Source organism: Cervus canadensis, chromosome 25 (assembly GCF_019320065.1).
Source record: "Cervus canadensis isolate Bull #8, Minnesota chromosome 25, ASM1932006v1, whole genome shotgun sequence".
NCBI classification, from domain to species: domain Eukaryota; kingdom Metazoa; phylum Chordata; class Mammalia; order Artiodactyla; family Cervidae; genus Cervus; species Cervus canadensis.
The window spans coordinates 28,946,270-28,964,631 of record NC_057410.1 but is presented as its reverse complement, the minus strand read 5'-3'; the positions used below and the strand labels follow the sequence as shown (position 1 = coordinate 28,964,631).

The 18,362-nt window shown below is 45.7% G+C and overlaps 1 protein-coding gene and 1 non-coding gene across 8 annotated transcripts in view; one reads left to right on the top strand and one right to left on the bottom strand.

Moving 5' to 3' along the window:
- Positions 1-18,362, top strand: part of CSAD (cysteine sulfinic acid decarboxylase) — a 49,789-nt gene that overhangs the window by 738 nt on the left and 30,689 nt on the right. For 3 of the 7 annotated variants that reach the window (XM_043446585.1, XM_043446588.1, XM_043446586.1), the window contains 5 exons: positions 16,467-16,604; positions 16,890-17,016; positions 17,094-17,184; positions 17,514-17,620; positions 18,053-18,168. In XM_043446585.1, coding sequence (XP_043302520.1) covers positions 16,479-16,604; positions 16,890-17,016; positions 17,094-17,184; positions 17,514-17,620; positions 18,053-18,168 — 567 coding nt within the window. In that variant the 5' untranslated portion in view covers positions 16,467-16,478. Of the gene's footprint in view, positions 1-80; positions 230-7,032; positions 7,053-16,466; positions 16,605-16,889; positions 17,017-17,093; positions 17,185-17,513; positions 17,621-18,052; positions 18,169-18,362 lie in introns of those variants that run through there. The other 4 variants (XR_006265372.1, XM_043446589.1, XM_043446587.1 and 1 more) reach the window with 3 other exon arrangements.
- Positions 13,803-13,874, bottom strand: TRNAR-GCG. Its single transcript has one exon. It is a non-coding gene; the product is annotated as a tRNA-Arg (tRNA).

The following is an 18,362-nucleotide window of genomic DNA, read 5'->3' as shown; positions in this document are numbered from 1 at the left end:
ACTTCCGGGCGGGGGCAGACAGAAAGGGGGTGAGGCTGAGGGCGCACCGAGGGAGTGCAGCTGGTGAGTGGGCAGTGCCGGCTGCGCGCTGAAGGACGGGAAGAGGGAGGATCGACGGTACGGCGCGTGCGCCGTGTTGCGGGCGCGCCCCCGCGGCCATCTTGATTCTGGGCAGGAAAGAAGGCCCTGAAATGTTGGTGTGCCGAGCGTTTGTTGAGGGTTTTGCTAGGTGAGTTGGTTAGGACTCCTTGAAGAAGCGTCATCACTCTCCTTTCCTCGCAGATGTTCTCCTTGTCGCTTATGAGCCTGGAGCCCCAAATAGTGCCAGAATAGTTCGTACGAGGCCTTTCACGTAGCTCTGTCGGGATCATCTTTACACGAGCTGTCCATCAGACGCAGATCTGCAAATTCCGAGGGCCGCCTGTCAGCTGGGAGGGGAGTTAAGTTTTTTGCACGCTCTTGCTGAGTACACTCAACTCCAGTCTGAGAAAGGATTCCCTGGCATGTTCGGCGCACTTCGAAGCCTTTGATTTCCTCATACGGCTTCCGCCTTTATTTCTAGACCGTCCAGTATGTAATATTGGCTTCCTCACCTCCGAAAATGCATAGGACTCTCCTGTTGTTAAGTCGCTCAGTCGTGTCCGACTCTTTGGGACCCCATGGACTTAAGCACGCCAGGCTTCCTGTCCTTCACCATCTCGTAGAACTTGCCCAGACTCATGTCTGTTGAGTCCGTGATGCCGTCCAACTATTTCATCTTTTGTCGTCTCCTCTGCCTTCAGTCTTTCCCAGCATCAAGGTCTTTTCTAAAGAGTCGGCTCTTCGCCTCAGGTGGCCACAGTGCTGGAGCTTCAGCTTCAGCATCAGTCCCTGCAATGAATATTCAGGATTGATTTCCTTTAGAGTTGACTGGTTGGATCCCCTTGCAGTCCAAGGGACTCTCAAGAATCTTCTCCAACACTACAGTTCAAAAGCATCAATTCTTCAGCGCTCAGCCTTCTTTATGGTTCAACTCTTACATCCGTACATGACTACTGGAAAAACCACAGCTTTGACTAGACGGATCTTTGTCGGCAAAGTAATGTCTTTGCCTTTTAATATGCTGTACAGATTGGTTATAGCTTTTCTTCCAGGGAGCAAACATCTTTTAATTTTATGGCTGCAGTCACCATCTGCAGTGATTTTGGAGCCCAAGAAAATAAAGTCTGTCACTATTTCCATTGTTTCCCCATCTGTGGCTATGAAGTGATGGGACTGGATGCCATGATCTTAGTTTTTTGAATGTTGAGTTTTTGATTTCCTTATAGCGCTTACGCCTTTATTTCTAGACCATCCAGCATCTAACTTTGGCTTCCTCCCCGAAAAGGCATAGGGCTCTCCTCAGTAAGAAAGTGCGGTCTTGTTGGAGATTTGGCAATGACGGGTGGCCCGTCGGCCCGGCTACGTTAGGAAAACTCGAGCCTTTCTTTAAATTCTGTTCCCAACTTTCCTGCTAAAGATGGGCTTCCCCAGTGACTCAGAGGGTAAAAAAATATGCCTGCAATGCAGGAGACCTGGGTTCGATCCCTGGGTTGGGAAGATCGCCTGAAGAAGGAAATGGCAACCCACTCCAGTTTTCTTACCTGGATAATTCCATGGATGGAGGAGTCTGGCGGGCCACAGTCCCATGAGGTTGCAGAGAGTTGGATGCAACTGAGGGACTAACGTTTTCACTTTCTGCTAGAGATGGACTATGCATTAATGCACTTGATGGAAGGAAATGTCCGTTTTATTTAGGTGCTGTCAGGTTGTGAGTGTAGGGGAATTAAGGGAGATGCCTAAAGAAAAAAAATCTTTGTTTATGAATGAAGACAATTTCCAGCCACTTTATGTACATAGATTTTGTTTCTGTGAGCACTCCATTTTTTTTTTACCAATTGACAGCAAATCTTTGTGGTCTTAAGATCATCATAGAACAGATCAAATTGAGTGAGATTATCAGAAATAAATCTTTAATTAAGAAAAAAAAAATAGCTCAGGGGCTTCCCTGGTGGTCCGGTGATTAAGAATCCGCCTTGTAATGGGGAGGGGGTAGGATATGAGTTCCATACTTGGTGGAGGAACTAAGATCCCACATACCACTGGGCAGTTAAGCCCGTGTGCTGCAACTCCTTAGCGGGCTGCTGCAACTAACACCTGATTCAGCCAGTAAATACTTTAAAAAAATAGCTCATGCTTATTTTAATAAATCCACACAGCACAAAACAATTAAAAGGCAAAAAAAAATTTTGCCATCTGTATGCTACTCCATGCTCCTGAAGGTAGTCACTTTTATCAGTTTGTTGTGTATACCACCAGGCTTTTATCTATGTTCATAAAAACTTAAAAAAAAAACAAAACAACTTTTTTTTTCATCCAGAATTTGTTTTTGAGCCCCGAAGTGGCCCAGACAAAAGTGTTTTACACATCTTCTAAGTAGTTTCACATTTTATTATTTTTTTTTTAGTTTCACATTTTAAAAATTGTTTCAGTATTCCAGCAATTTGTAGTTTAGTTTGTCTAGGCCCATCCTCAAGGAACATTCAGGTTAGTTCCAGTTTTTTTGTTTTATAAACCATGCTGTAATGAACGTCCTTATAGTGATCCTTTTGTTTTTTTTTTTTTTGAATTTATTTTTTTTAATTTTTTTTATTAGTTGGAGGGATCCTTTTGTTTTTATAGATAGATTTATAGGTAGGAAATGGGCATTTAAAATTTTAATAGGTCCTGCAAAGTTGAGTTTCAGGGGTTTGTAACAGTTTACACATTCAGAGCCATGTGTGAGAGTGCCCAGTCCTGCAATCTTGGCAATACTGGATGCTATGAATTTTTTATACAGTTGCCAACTTGATAGGTAAAAAATAATAATTTCATTATTTTAATTTGCATATCATTAATAGTGAAGTTGAACATCTCTTGTTGCTTTTTGACCATTTTAATTGTTTTTATAAACTGCCTATTTACATCTCTTGCCTGTTAAGGAAAAAGTAGATCATTTGTCTATTTTGTATTGATTGGGAGAAATCTTCTCCATGTTACACTAACTTTTCACTTGTCATATGCTTTTAAAATATTTTTCTCTTATTTTTCATTTATCTTTGAACTTTCTTTTAGAGTGGAAGTTGTGTTTTGTGGGAAAATATTTGAAACATTTCTATGAAAATAGTTACAAGAAAAGAATGTTTACAGTCAAAACTAATATTCTATTAGAGCTACTGGCCACCCAAAAGTCATTATTATTATTTATTTATTTTTGGCTGTGCTGGGTCTTCATTTCTGCAGGTGGGCTTTCTTTGGTTGCAGTGCATGGGTTTCTCATTGCGATGGCTTCTTGTTTCAGAGTGTGGACTCTAGGGTGTGTGGGCTTCAATAGTTGCAGTGTAAGGGCTTAGTTGCCCCACAGCATGTGGAATCTTCCTGGAGCAGGGATAGGACCCCTGCCCCCTGCATTGGCAGGCAATTCTTAACCACTGAACCACCAGGAAACTCCAGTTTTCATATTTTTATAATAAGTATTTTCACATGATATATCCATTCACAAAGAGAATCAAATTGACAAAATACTAAGGCCAGTGAGTTCAGCTGCATCGCCAGATGTATGATTAACAAACAACTCATATAAATAAAATATGAGGACAATAATCAACCATAAAAATATCGTAGAATGATATCATTCACAATAAAAAAGTTTACATTTATAGATGTAAATTTAACAGGAAATTGCAAGTTACGCATTAAGAAAATCAGATTATTTTAGTGGAAGACAAAAAGGGCTTAATTATTATGATTTTTGACTGTGCCGCATGGCTTGTGGGATCTTAGTTAACCTGACCAGGGATTGAACCTGGACCAGGGCATTGAAAGCACCATGTCCTCACCACTCACTGGTCCACCAGGAAGTTCCCCAAATGCTTGATTAGGTGGAGTTTTATCATGTCTGTGAATAGGAAGACTTAATATTGTAGAGACAAAGTTTTTGCTTTAGATTAAGTTAAATTCTTATTAAAACAGGACTTTGCATGGAACTTAAAGTGACTTTTAAATTTGCAAGGAAAGGAATAATTGCAGGAGAGCAGAGGCCATTTTGGAAAACAGTGAGTAGGTAAAATGATGATGAGGCAGGGGGAGTAAAGCCATGAATCATCTTTAACCACTTTAATGTTTCTTTCTTTAAATAGAATTTTTAAAGTTTTATGTAGTCAAATCTGCCTGTGGTTTTGGGGTTTTTGTGAAATGCTACCTCAATATTATAAAAATATTTCCCTGTATTTCCTTCTGGTATTCTTAGAGTTGTATATTTTCAGCTTTATGCCTTTACCTCAGCTGCAGTTTATTTTTGTGTGTGGTGAGAAGTAGTGAGAAATGCCAGACTTAAAAGGGACCAGTGATGTAGTGGGAAAGGTCCTAGCCTAGATGTAACCTTTGTAATCTTGGACAAACTAATTTCACTCTGTCTGGTTCAAGAGTCCTTGACTTGAAAATGAGAGTCAGGCTAATTTCTAGCACTACTGTGAAGCCCAAGTAAGATCATAGGTGAAAAGTCTTTAAGAAAAAAGAAAAAACCCTTTGTATATCTTCTAAAGTATCATTAATACTGATTTTTGGTTTATACACATCATATGTGAGTGAAGTGCAACACCATTTTTCAGAACCTGGAAACAGTTTATTCAAGTTTGTGCAAGAGACATCTGTGCCGTCTACCTATTACCCCATTGACTCAACACCCACATTAGTAATGGCTCCAGTTCTTGTGTGTAGTGTTTTCTCCCCTTCTAGATTGTAAATTCCTGGGTGAGGGAGAGAGGTCTAAGTCTTAATCCTTAAGTAAAGCACCAAATAGAAAATAGGCATTCAGGAGAAGGAAATGGCAACCCACTCCAGTATTCTTGCCTGGAAAAGTCCATGGACAGAGGAGTCTGGCGGGCTGCAGTCCATGGGATCACATGACTGAGCATGTGTGCACGAGGGTGGAGGGAGATGGGTTGGTAGCAATAAAGTGGTAGAACTAAAAAAAAAAAGAAAGAAAATAGGCATTCAGGAAATGTATTAATTTTCATCTTTCCCACTGCTACTACTACTTGGCGGAAGGAAAAGGAGAGTGGGAAAGATGAAGACGAATATTTTCCTGAATGCTTATTTTGTATTTGGTGCTTTATTTAAAGGGCTTCCCAGGTGGCACAGTGGTAAAGAATTTGTCTGCCAATGCAAGAGATGAAAAAGAACAGGTTTGATCCCTGGGTTGGGAAGATCCCCTGGAGAAGGAAATGGCAACCCACTCCAGTATTCTTTCCTGGAGAATTCCATGGACAGAGGAGCCTGGTGGGCTACAGTCCTTGGGGTTGCAAAGAGTTGGACACGCCTAAGCATGCATGTACGCGTGCTTTACTTAAAGAAGGGTAAGACTTAGACCTCTCCCCGCCCAGGAATTTACAGTCTTTCAGAAGGGCAGAAAACACTGTATACACAGGAACTGGAACCACTATTAACCTGGGGGTTGAGTCAGTGGGGTAATAGGTAGACAGCACAGAGGTCAGTGTTTTCACTTTCTAACAATGAATAAACCTGACTGAAAGTGCTTTAAGAAGCAAGTGCCCTAATCCCTTTGCCCTCATGCAGGCTTCCTCCTGGGCAACCTTCCTCAGTGTCCTTGGTACACTCTCCCTTCAGGCCCACCCCATCACTTTTTCAAGTGGTGTTTTAATGATTACCGATCAGATTGGTCTTTTCAGAAGTCTTTTCCTGCACCAGCTCTCTATCACCTTAAGGAGTGTCAGAGTGTTTTCTCTTTGAAGGCTGCCCTGGGCCAATTGAGTGGAGTTAAGCAGCCTTCCTTTTCTCTAGTGAGCGACCGTGCCTTAATTCTACGCACTGGCCTCCCTCTTGACTTGTTAGCTGGATGAGCAGAGCAGACACACAGCGGCTAGGGCAGTGCCGGGCAGCAGATACTCAGTCGCTATTTATTGAACTAGCTGAACCCGTCCCTCTCTCAGAGCCAGCTGGGCTGCATGGTAGAAATGAGCGGTATTGGCTACCTTAGTCACCTGGTAGGCCTTTTAGATGGGAGTGAATTTTAGGATTTGGGAAACCACACACGATGTAATGGGGTCATTCCTTGAGCCTGGTATACAGATTGGAATTTTTGTTGCCTTTTCATTCCTTCTTTTATGTTCCTTAAACATAATCTTTATTTGAATTTGTAAGTCAATGGAATTATCACAGAAAATTATAAAAATATAGAAGTACATAAATAAGAAAATGAAAATCGTCTATAATCCCAATACCCAGAAATAACCACAGTTAATGTTTTGAAGATTTTTCCAGTTCTTTATTTTATTGTATTTTTCCCCCTCCCCGCTCCCCCAGTTCTTTAAAGAAATGCATGGGGAGTGACTGCTAGTAGATATGGGGTTTCTTTTGGGGATGATGACAATGTTCTTGATAGTGTGATCCATGCACAACTTTGTGAATATACTAAAAAGCACCAAATTGTACACTTGAAAAGGGTGAACTTTGTGGTATGTGAATCATATCTCAATAAAGCTCTTATATTAAAAAAAAAAAATACTATGTGTAGGTGCATACACATAGTATTGTTTTCTAAACTGAGAGGAAGTGCATATACTATGCTTCTTTGCTGCTAAATGTTTCAGCCTATGTTTCCAAAGAATAAGAACATTCTCTTCCATAACTGCAATGCAGTGATCAAGCCATTCGCAGATTCCACCAGTTCTTCCAGTGACTTTCTTTACAGTAGTTTTTTTTTCTTCCTTATCCAGGAGCCCGTTTAAGATCACGTGCTCCTTTTGGTTGTAATGTCTCTAGTTTCCTTCTGGAACAGCTCCTCAGTTTTTCCTTGATTTTCATGATACTGACATTTTTGAAGATTACAGGCTACGTTGTTTTGTAGAATGATCCTCAATTTAGATGTTTCCTCATCGTTAAATTCAGGTGGTGCATTTTTGGCAGCAGTGATGCTGAGAGCTTTTCCATGCCTTACATCAGGAGACCCACAACGACTGTCTGCCCCACAATTGGTGATGTTATCCTTTTTTTCTTTTTTTTTTTGATGTTATCCTTAGTTAAAGTTACCACTTCTTTTTAAAATGCTTTTAAGGAAAAGAATTTTACATCAACCAGAAGAAAAAGCTTTATCTAGGTTTTAGTGTTGTGTTGATGTTTTGAATGAGAAAGACAAAGTAACCTTTGAAGATTAAATAAAAAGGAAAAAAAAATCAACTGAGGAAATGGAGGGAGGAGCTCAGAGTTTAGGTTTCAGAAGATGGTACCATTCACGTAACCAGGGAACTCGAGGACAAGAGAACATTTGACAAGAGAACATTGAGAAGGCTGGTAATGAGTTCACTTTTGGACCATTTGAGTGTGAAGTCCTGTGAGACTTCCAAATTAGGCAGGGGGCATCATGGATCTGGGCTGGCGAGAGAGCTCTTGGATGGAGGAGTCACCAGCCTGTAGCCCTGGGAGTGGATGAGTGTCCAGGGAGAGGTGCAGAACACAAATGAAAGAGGCCCTGGAATAGAACCCTGAGCGGCTCTCGAGGGAGGGCCAGAGGAAGGTGGAGAGGCAAAGAGAGCTAAGGAAGTGGTCAGGAGTAGTCATGTGGAAGCCAGTGAAAGAAGATATTTCAAGATGGAATGCAAACTGTATCTAATGGTCCCAGAGGGGTCAAGCAGGATAAAGATGATATGTATCTGTTAGATTTGGATGCAGGGACATTCTCAGTGGCCTTGAAGGTGGAAGCTGCATGGTACTGGGCTCAGGAAAGTATGAGAGGAAAGAAATGGAGTGGAGCTGTTTTAAGAAGGTTGGTTGAGAAGAGGAGGTAGCTGGAGTTGGGAACATGTGAGAGGTTTAGACAATTTAAAATGCTGTGATAAAAAAATAAAAACAATAATAAAATGCTGTGATAAAGGGGTAGTGGGAAGGAGAGTTGAAGAAATGGGAGGGGGGACTCAAGAGGGTATCCATGGAGGAGGAGGAGAGAAAGCCTTTAGATCAAGGGTTCCAACTCAGACGTCTACAGGGCCAGGTTGGTAAAGCAGATGAGTGAGGTGGGCTGTGTGGACTAAGGGGAGCTGCTGCTGCTGCTGCTAAGTCGCTTCAGTCGTGTCCGACTCTGTGTGACCCCATAGATGGCAGCCCACCAGGTTCCACCATCCCTGGGATTCTCCAAGCAAGAGTACTGGAGTGGGTTGCCATTTCCTTCTCCAGACTAAGGGGAAACAGAATGCAAAATCCTAAGGGCCTGTGGCCAGTTGTGAGGATTGTCATCCAGTTGTCAGCCATTGCCCTGCGCTTTGCAGTGCCTGCATGTGGGAGGATTATACATCCTCACCCCCACTCATCCCAGGGCTTGTTTTGGTCAACTGGATCTGACCAGATATGCCACGTGCTAGGTCTGAGCTGAAGTTTTAAGAGTTGGTGCATGGTGTTCTCTGCCTTTTGCTTCTTCCCCTCTGCAGTGAGAACGTTGTGTCCCCAGTAGGGGCTGTTCCTTCAGCCTGGGTGTTGGAATAAAGGTACATGAATCAGAGCTATTGCTAATCCAGTGTAAGCCATGAAAGAGAAAGAAATGTCTGTTGTAAAGCAACGTTTGTTTGTTTGTTTGCTGTCACGAGGCCTGGGGGATTTTAGTTCCCCAACCAGGGCACCCCTGCAGTGGAAGCACCAAGTCTTAACCCCTGGACTGCCAGGGACGTCTCAAGGCAGTTGAGTTTTGAATCCATTATTTATCACAGCAAAACTAATACAGGAGTTCCACTAAAACTATATTAAGGTAATTTTTACTCCTACAGTTTAAAAAATTCGGAAGTTTGACAGCACACTCTTACTGAGGCTGAGAACACAAGCTCTTTCATACATTTGGTATCACTTCTGTGGATGTTGGCAATGCTTACTGAGGTTACAAATGGAGGTGGCTGTAATCAAAAGGCAGACAATAACAAGTCTGGCAAGGATGCGGAGAGATGCAAACCCTTATGGGAATATAAAATATTGTAGCCACTTTAGAAAACACTTCAGCAGTTCCTCAAAAAGTTAACTGTAAAGTTACTGTGTGTGTGTGTGTGTGTTCAGACGCTCAATTACATCTGACTCTGTGTGACCCTATGGACTGTAGTCCGCCAGGCTCCTCTGTCCGTGGGATTTTCCCAGGCAAGCATACTGGAGTGAGTTGCCATTTCCTTCTCCAGGGGATCTTCCCAACCAAGGGATCAAACCCACATCTCCTGCGGCTCCTGCATTGGCAGAGGGATTCTTTACTGCTGAGCCACCAGGGAAGCCTGGAATATATATGCCAGACACTGAATAAATATTTAAGAAAGGGAGGACTCCAGAGTGCAGGTGACAGAAAGAGTGAGTTTGGATGGCTTTTATTTGCTATGAGAAATTTGAAGTGAGAGGGAAACAGGGAGAAGATTGATGGGTCAGTCATTTGAGAGGTGTGGAAAATTTTGAAATAATAGCTCTCGAGACTTGGAGGTAGAGCTGTCAATAGCAGAATAGTAATGTTGCCAAGTCTGTCTGGTCAAGGCTATGGTTTTTCCAGTGGTCATTTATGGATGTGAGAGTTGTACTGTGAAGAAAGCTGAGCACCGAAAAATTTTGAACTATGCTTTTGAACTATGAGTCAACTATGCTTTTGAACTGTGGTGTTGGAGAAGACTCTTGAGTGTCCCTTGGACTGCAAGGAGATCCAACCAGTCCATCCCAAAGGAGATCAGTCCTGGGTGTTCATTGGAAGGACTGATGCTGAAGCTGAACCTCCAGTACTTTGGCCACCTCATGCGAAGAGTTGACTCATTGGAAAAGACCCTGCTGCTGGGAGGGGTTGGGGGCAGGAGGAGAAGGGGACGACAGAGGATGAGATGGCTGTTTGGCATCACCGACTCGATGGGCATGGGTTTGGGTAGACTCCCAGAGTTGGTGATGGACAGGGAGGCCTGGCGTGCTGCGATTCATGGGGTTGCAAAGAGTCGGACACGACTGAGCGACTGAACTGAACTGAACTGAATGTTGCTGGGCAGTGTTGTGTGTTCAGTTGAGTAGAACCACTGCTGCTTTTTGCCTTTGAAGATGGTTACTACCCTCATTACAGTCCTGGGAGTTCCCTTCACCTCTGTCCTGTGTTGGGCAAAATTTGATGTGGTCTGATTCTCTGTCCTTTGTCCATGACCTGCTTTAGGTGTGTTTGTTTAGTCTTCTCTCTGGAAGTCTTTGGATCCTCCATTGTTCTGAAACAGTATTATAGTCTGTCTTTCTGTTGGTCATTCAGTGGATCCTTTTGGTCTATCCTTCTGTTCTATAAACTTTTTCTTTTTTAGAGTTTTTGTTATTTTCCTCCTTTTTTTCCCCTTCTCTTTCTGTAACTTCTGTTAGTTGACTCTTGAGACTTTTGGTTTGATCTTCTAAAAGTTCTTTTCTCTTTTACGGTCTATCTCTTTACATTTTATCTTTCTGTGTGATTTTCTTGACTTTGTCATTTCAGTTGTCATATTTTTAAAACTCTAGAGCTTCTGCTTCTCTGAGTACATATGACAGCAATCTATTTTTTCTTAATGGATTCAATATCTTCCTGAATTTTTGAAGTTTTCTTCTGTTTCCTGTGTTTCTCCTCTTCTACCAAATGCCTTTTTCCCAGTTTGTCTGGTTTTGTCTCTGTGGTTCACATTAGGGGCTTTCCTCAAATGTCTTGTAGTCCCTGACTGTGTCTGCTTTCATTTAAGAGTGAGGCACTAAGGCATATTGGAAGGCCCAAGTGCATATATAGGATGTATTTATTGACTTGTGAGCATCATTGACTAGGTGATTGGTCAAGGACTGAAAGAAGAGTCTCATTGAGGTCAATATCTCCAGAGAGGGAGCACTCTAGTCTCCTGGAAGGTTTACCCCTGGCCTCTGATTCTGAGCGTTGGTTGGGAGAAAGGAGTTGACTTGATAGGTTACTTCCTCCTAATCTTCCTGTATTCATTACAGTGCTTCATCCTCACCTCCTGCTGTGCTTGGCATCCTTAAGTCCCAGACTTTCAGTTTCTCTACTTCCTGCTTCTTTGGAATCAGGTGGAGGAGAGGGGAATCATTTGGATGAATGGGCAGGGGAGGAGAGTGAAGGTGTAAATGTTCCTTATAGAAATTTTCATCTAATTTTCATGTTTTTAGTTGTGCTCCCTCCAGTCTTCCAAGATGCCTAGCGTTGTAAATTCCTGAGCCTTTCTGGGCCTTTGCCCTAAGAATCAGTTTATATCCCTCTGGCATGGCCCCCTACAGAGACTGACTTTGACTTTCTACTATTTGCTGAACCAGTTACGACTTCTCATCTGCTTTCTCTCCTCTATAGTTATTGACATCTCTCACCTCCTGTCTCTCATTTGTTTTATTCTTCAGGATTTAAAATTCCACTGATGTAATTTTAGTGGGGTTTCAGGAAGGAGTAGTGGTAAACATATGTGTTTAATCTGCCACGTTTAATTGGAATGAACACAGAGACCATAAATTTATAGCAAAACCAATTTGAATGTTTAGGTGGTTTTCACTAACAGAATCCACAGTCCGGGTGGATTTGGTAAGAAAAGGACTGGCCAGCTGGAGTGGGATTCTGCCAGGTGAGTTTGGTGGAAGGACTTTAGGGCTAGGGAGTTGAGGATTTTGGACAAAGGGTGGTTGAAGCAACAGACTGTACAACCCCGGCTGTGTAAATAAAGGAAAGAAAGATACAAATGAGTCGATGGTTGGAGGAATTTATGAACTGGAGATCCCATGAAGTCAGAAAAACTTGTCAGTTTTCAAATGAACCCTACTTGGCCCTTGCAGCATCTTCTCAGCCAGGGCTGAAAGCGCTCTCCCTAAGTTTATTCTTGTTTCTTGGCTTTGTTATTCTATTTTAGGGGTTAATGTCCCTCTTGCTTCGCCACTCCCCCACCCCGCTTGCTTTTTCTTTTTTTTTTTCTTTTTTTGTCATACATTGATATGAATCAGCCATAGATTTACACGTATTCCCCATCCCGATCCCCCCTCCCACCTCCCTCTCCACACGATTCCTCTGGGTCTTCCCAGTGCACCAGGCCCGAGCACTTGTCTCATGCATCCCACCTGGGCTGGTGATCTGTTTCACCATAGATAGTATACATGCTGTTCTTTTGAAATATCCCACCCTCACATTCTCCCACAGAGCCCGCTTGCTTTTTAAAAAGAAGACTGTGTATGGGCAAGGGCTGTTCCTCAGGTCCCCAAGACAGGATTCTAGACGGAATGTGAGGGTACGGATGCCTCATCTCCCCATTTACCCCTGGAGGAAACTGGGTGTTCAGAGCCCTTGCCTCAACTTTTCATTTCTTTTTTAAAAACTATTTTTTTAATTTATTTTTTATTTTTGACTGTGCTGGGTCTTCATTGTGGTGCAGGCTTTTGTCTAGTTGCAGCAAGCGAGGGCTACTCTCTAGTTGCAGTGCTTGGGCTTCTCATTGCAGTGGCTTCTCTTGTTGCAGAGCACAGGCTGTAGGACATGCAGTTTCCTTAGTTGCAGTTCCTGGGCTCTAAAGCACAGGCTCAGTAGTTGTGGCACATGGGCTTAGTTGCTCTGAGGCATGTGGGATCTTCCTGGATCAGGGATCAAACCAGTGTCTCCTGCATTGGCAGGCAGATTCTTCACCACTGAATCACCAGGGAAGCCCCCACCTTTCATTTCTAAGCAGTGACTTGGTCAGATCGATACAGAAGGGGATGGGTGGACAGAGCCACGTCTTCCATGCAGACCTCTCTTCGGAGCTTTGGAAAGAGCCCCAGTCCAGGCTGGTGTTTCCCTTTCTTCACCAGTCGTTCCCTCCTTGCAGCCTGTTTTTCACCCTACTGGCCTGCTTGCCGTATCCAATGGCTTGAGCTGATCAACACCATCAGATGTCTTGGCGGTTCTCTGTTTGAAGCCCTTATTTCATAGAAACAGGCCCTGAGGTGTCCTTGCTCCTGGCCCAGAGTTGTTTGCACCACAGCAAGCTCTGGCCGAGGGAGCCCTGTGTAAGGCTGTGGAGCGTGGCAAATTAGGAGTGGGGGCTTCAAAGTGCAGACCCAACTCAAGATACATGCTGGCTGTGTGACCTGGACAGGGTATATCCATACCGTCTCTGAAATCTGTTACCTCATTTTTTAAAAAAAATTTTTATTGGAGTGTAGTTTGTTTATAATGCTGTGTTAGTTTCAGGTGTTCAGTTCATTCAGTCAGTTGTGTCCTATTCTTTGCGACCCCATGGACTGCAGCATGCCAGGCTTCCTTGTCCATCACCAGCTCCCGGAGCTTGCTCAAACTCATGTCCATCGGTGATGCCATCCAATCATCTCATCCTCTGTCATCCCCTTCTCCTCCTGCCTTCAATCTTTCCCAGAATCAGGGTCTTTTCCAATGAGTCAGCTCTTCGCACCAGGTGGCCAAAGTACTGGAGCTTCAGCTTCAGCATCAATCCTTCCAGTGAATATTCAGGACTGATTCCCTTTAGGATGGATTGGTTGGATCTCCTGGCTGTCCAAGGGACTCTCAAGAGTCTTCTCCAACACCACAGTTCAAAAGCATCAATTTTTCGGCACTCAGCTTTCTTTATGGTCCAGTTCTCACTTCTGTACATGACTCCTGGAAAAATCATAGCTTTGACTAGATGGACCTTTGTCGGTAACGTAATGTCTTTGCTTTTTAATATGCTTTCTAGGTTTTTCATAGCTTTTCTTCCAGTTCTCCAGGCAAGAATACTGGAATGGGTTGCCATTCCCTTCTCCAAGGGATATTCCCCACCCAGGAATCGAACCTGGGTCTCCTGCATCGCAGGCAGATTCTTTACCATCTGAGCCACCAGGGAAGCCCTAGTTTCAGGTGTATGGTGAAGTGAATCTTATCCATATACATATATTCACTCTTTTTTTAAAAAATAGGATTCTTTTTCCCATATAGGCCATTAGAGAGTATGAATAGCGTTCTCTGTGCTATTCAGAAGGTTATCATTAGTTATCTATTTTATATATAGCAGTGTGTATATGGCAGTCCCAATCTCACAGTTTATCCCTCCCCTGCCCCATTTCCTCATCTTTAAATGTGGGTCATAAACTTACCCTCAATGCTTGTGAAGATTAGACTAATGCATGTTGAGTTCAGAGCGAGGCATGTGGTGAATACTTCTATGGTGCCTATTTTTACTAGCCTCTGCACCTAAAACGCCCCATAAGGGGAGCCAGAGTGAGCGCTGATGAAGGATCGAGTCTCATTCTCAAGGCTGGCCTGCTCCTCTGGTTTCCCCAAACCCAATCTACTAGGGAGAAGTCTAAGCTGGTTCCCTGGGGTCCAGTGGCTTCTGACAATGGATTATGTCAGATCAGTCCACTTTGAGGTTGATCCCTCTTTTCCATGTTTTCTGGATCCTCTTGCCTCCTCATTTGGGGGGTTCCCTAGGCCTTGGTTTTGCCCCTCTCTCCTTGGCCATGTCTCTGAGCATTCTCTCCCCAGGGGAAATGGAGCCCATCATCAGGCTTTGGTTATACCCCAGCTCCCAAGGGTGCTTTTCATTCTCACATCTCATCAGAGCGCTGCACCTGACTTCCTCCCAAATGAGTGTTTATAGCCCCAGTCCCCTCCACTTGGATGAGTATTTCCAAGAAATAACAATTTTGCTTTCCATCTAGCTTCCGCTTTGTACATCACTGTTTTTTTGGGGGGCACTTTTCTTTTTCCTGGGGCTTCAAGCCCCAGGATCATCTTTGACCCTTCCCTCCCCTCCAATGTAGATTCTGTAAGTGTTGAATTGAGTGTAAACCGGCAAGTGGTTAAGCCTGCATGCTTCTCTCCCTGTCCTTTCCTACCCACACCTCCCTTGTTCACATGCGGGTCACCTCTTTCCTGGCTTACACCAATGGCCTGTTCATTCTTCCACATCCAGCTGCTACACGCTGGTCTTCTGAGCGCATCGTTTTCATCATGTTAACTCTCCACAAAATCTTTCAATGGCTTTCCATTTTCTGCAGATAAAATCTAGATTCCTGGCCTGGCTGGCACTCAAGGTTCTCCATAATTCGTGCAGCCCTGCCCCTCTTGCCTTTCTCCCCATGATGTCCTTGCAAATCTTTCCAGTGGCCAGGTGCCTTCACTGAACCGAGAATCAGCCACACTCACCCCCAATGTCAGCTTGTGGCCTTCCTCCCCTGGCCCTGCATGCCTCCCTTCCTCCTTCAAGACACAGCCCCAGTTCCCCTGCAGATCTTCCCCTGTCTTCAGCCTTCATCCCTCTCCTCTCCTCCTGAGTGGGGATCAGCATCTAGCCAATGCCTCCTTCCCCGGCACCCTGGTGTGAACACAGTTGGTGCTCACTTCAGACAGCCACTCCCTGTTTCTTGAGTGGCTCAGCCTGCAAGGCACAGGACTCTACTTGTTTAGCGAACTGCTACCCTCAGTGTGCGCTGCTTTCTTTCTCCTCTTCAAAGGAGAGGGCTTTAGAAATCAGGACAGTTCTGAGAAGACTCCAGGGGTTGGGATGAAAAGAGATTGGCCTCTGAAAGTGAAAGTTGCTCAGTCGCGTCCGACTCTTTGCGACCCCATGGACTGTAGAGTCCATGGAATTCTCCAGGCTAAAATACTGGAGTGGGTAGGCGTTCCCTTCTCTAGGGGATCTTCCCAACCCAGGGATTGAGCCCATGTCTTCAGCACTGCAGGCAGATTCTTTACCAGTTGAGCCACCTCTGAGGCCTGTCTAAACCATACCGCCCTAGTCTTGCTCCAGGTTGCTCCCCACCTCAGCCTCTAGGGTCAGCTGCTGCAGTTTCCTGCCTCTGCCCCACTCCCCACTCTTATCTCTTAGCCTAGCAGCCCTTTATCTGATCCCCTCTCCAGGCCCTTTGGTTCTCGGTGGGAAGTCGGATGTCCTGCTGGTTCTCCTCTCTGCTCCTCTCCAGCCTGAAGTGGAGGTGGCACGTGTTTCTGCCTTATATCTGCTCTCCTCCTTTCATCCTATCAGCTAACGATTATTCAGGAAACTTATCTCAACCTGTTGGCCCTGTCCCAAATCTTTAGGGCAAGGGTCAAGAGAGTGAGGTCACGGTCATGTGACTGCTGCCTATACCTTGCCCCCTCTGCTCCGCTGGTCCTAACACTCTAAAAAGCCAACTGTGTCCCCTGCTCCCAGTTTATCTGGACAGAGACCTGAGCAGAAAGGTAAGCTTCTCACCTTTGTCTTCGGTGAGCGGAGGCCACTGGATTCTATCTGCTCAGCACTAACCTCCTTTTTCTTTCCTGCCCATCTCTGCTGACTCTCTCCCTGGACACTCTCACTTGTCCTTATCTGTACGGTGAAGGCTGGGCCTTAGGCCCATTCCGGAGTTGAGGAATGGGTTAGGTTAGGTCTCACTGGTTAGGTCTGGGTGGGGTCCACAGGCTGAGTAGGGAATAACTCCTGCTCTGCTCACAGATTTTTCTCCTGATGGCTGACTCTCAACCTCTCCTCTCCCTTGATGGGGACCCTGTGGCTGCAGAAGCCTTGCTCCAGGATGTGTTTAGGATTGTGGTGGATGAGGTCATTCGAAAAGGGACCAATGCCTCTGAGAAGGTGGGTCTTTTCTCTCTCCTCCTCCTGTCCATCAGACCTGACTCAGAGCTTTCCTCCTCTGTCCAGCCTTCTCCCCAGAACCCATTACCGCCTCATTGTGTGCCTCAGGGATTGCATACTGGATCAGACTGTGTTTATTTACCCTTGTTCACGTGCTGCTTGGAGAACATTCCAAACTGGTGTTGAGTGCCAGTTTGTGGTGTCTATTGTCTGTTGAGATGTGGTTTGGGCAACCAGTCAGTTGGGTGCCTCAGTGCCCCCGGAGTCTCCTGCTGCTCCTCCTAGGTCTGTGAGTGGAAGGAGCCCGAGGAGCTGAAGCAGCTGCTGGACTTGGAGCTGCGGCACGAGGGCGAGTCACAGGAGCAGATCCTGGAGCGCTGCCGGGCCGTGATCCGCTACAGCGTGAAGACCTGTGCGTCTGGGGCTTGGGGGAGGTGTGTCTGGAATTTGTGCCCAGCTCCACTCTGAGGCTGTGTCCCCCTTCTCCAGGTCACCCTCGTTTCTTCAACCAGCTCTTCTCAGGGTTGGATCCCCATTCCCTGGCCGGGCGCATTGTCACAGAGAGCCTCAACACCAGCCAGTGAGCCATCCCAGGACCCCCGCCCTCCACCCCACAAAGGATTTGGGTTTGTGGGAGACAGGGCCCGGGAGCAGGAGAGGAGAATGGTGTCTGCCCCTTCTCTTTTCGAGGAATCTCTGCTGGCAGAGTCTTTCCCCTCCTACCCTTCGGGTTCCCTTTCCCAAACTTTGTCTTGCATCCCAGCTCCAGTGTTGTCTCATTCTTTCTTTCCTGGTTCTTTGTCACCAACTCAGTTGCCTATTCAGCCCCTCCTTTCACTCACACTCTCCACCTCCTCTGAGAGTCCCTCCCAGTCTCTTTCCCTTTCTCATCATTCCCTCTCCTGGCAGGTACACGTACGAAATTGCCCCTGTGTTTGTCCTCATGGAGGAGGAGGTGCTGAAGAAACTCCGGGCCCTGGTGGGCTGGAGCTCTGGGGACGGGGTCTTCTGCCCTGGTATGTGAAGAGGAGGGGGCCTTTTCAAGAGTTCCTCCTCCCCCACCATCCTCTTTCTCTGGGCTGGCCAGGAGGGGTGATTCTCATTTGTTTCTTCTCCAACTGGGCTGGGGCCAAACCAGAGAGAAGCTGCCCAGTCCCCTGTATCCTCGTGTTTGCCAAACAGTCCATGGGATGGTGCCTGCTGTCCTGGCGGGGGAGTGGGGGTGGAGGGTGGATCCTGGATCGGCCCAGGGTGAGGAGCAGGGGTAATCAGGAGATCTGCAGATCCTGCCATTCTGGGTCACCAGCATGCCATTTGTGAAGTCCTCGGACCCCCTGGCCAGGTAGCCAGTCACTCGTGCTTCTGGGTGGAGAGTTCAGGAGAGCCAAGCTCCAGTTTTGACCCACTGCCACTCCCTCTTGCCACCACCCCTTCCTTCCCTGTGACAGGTGGCTCCATCTCCAACATGTATGCTGTGAACCTGGCCCGCTATCAGCGATACCCAGACTGCAAACAGAGGGGCCTCCGGGCACTGCCGCCCCTGGCCCTCTTCACATCGAAAGAGGTGGGAAGGGCACAGGCCTACCCTGGGCTCCCAATTCTAATCTCCAGCCAGCTGAGTCTGGGACCTGTGACTCAGCCTGCCCAGACCCTTCTCCTCCGAGGCTGGCCTCCCCCGTAGGCGGATGTGCCTCCTTCCGACCAGAGGGGCTGTGTAAGGGCCCTTCTTCACCTGCCTGCTGTCTGGGGTAGCGGAGG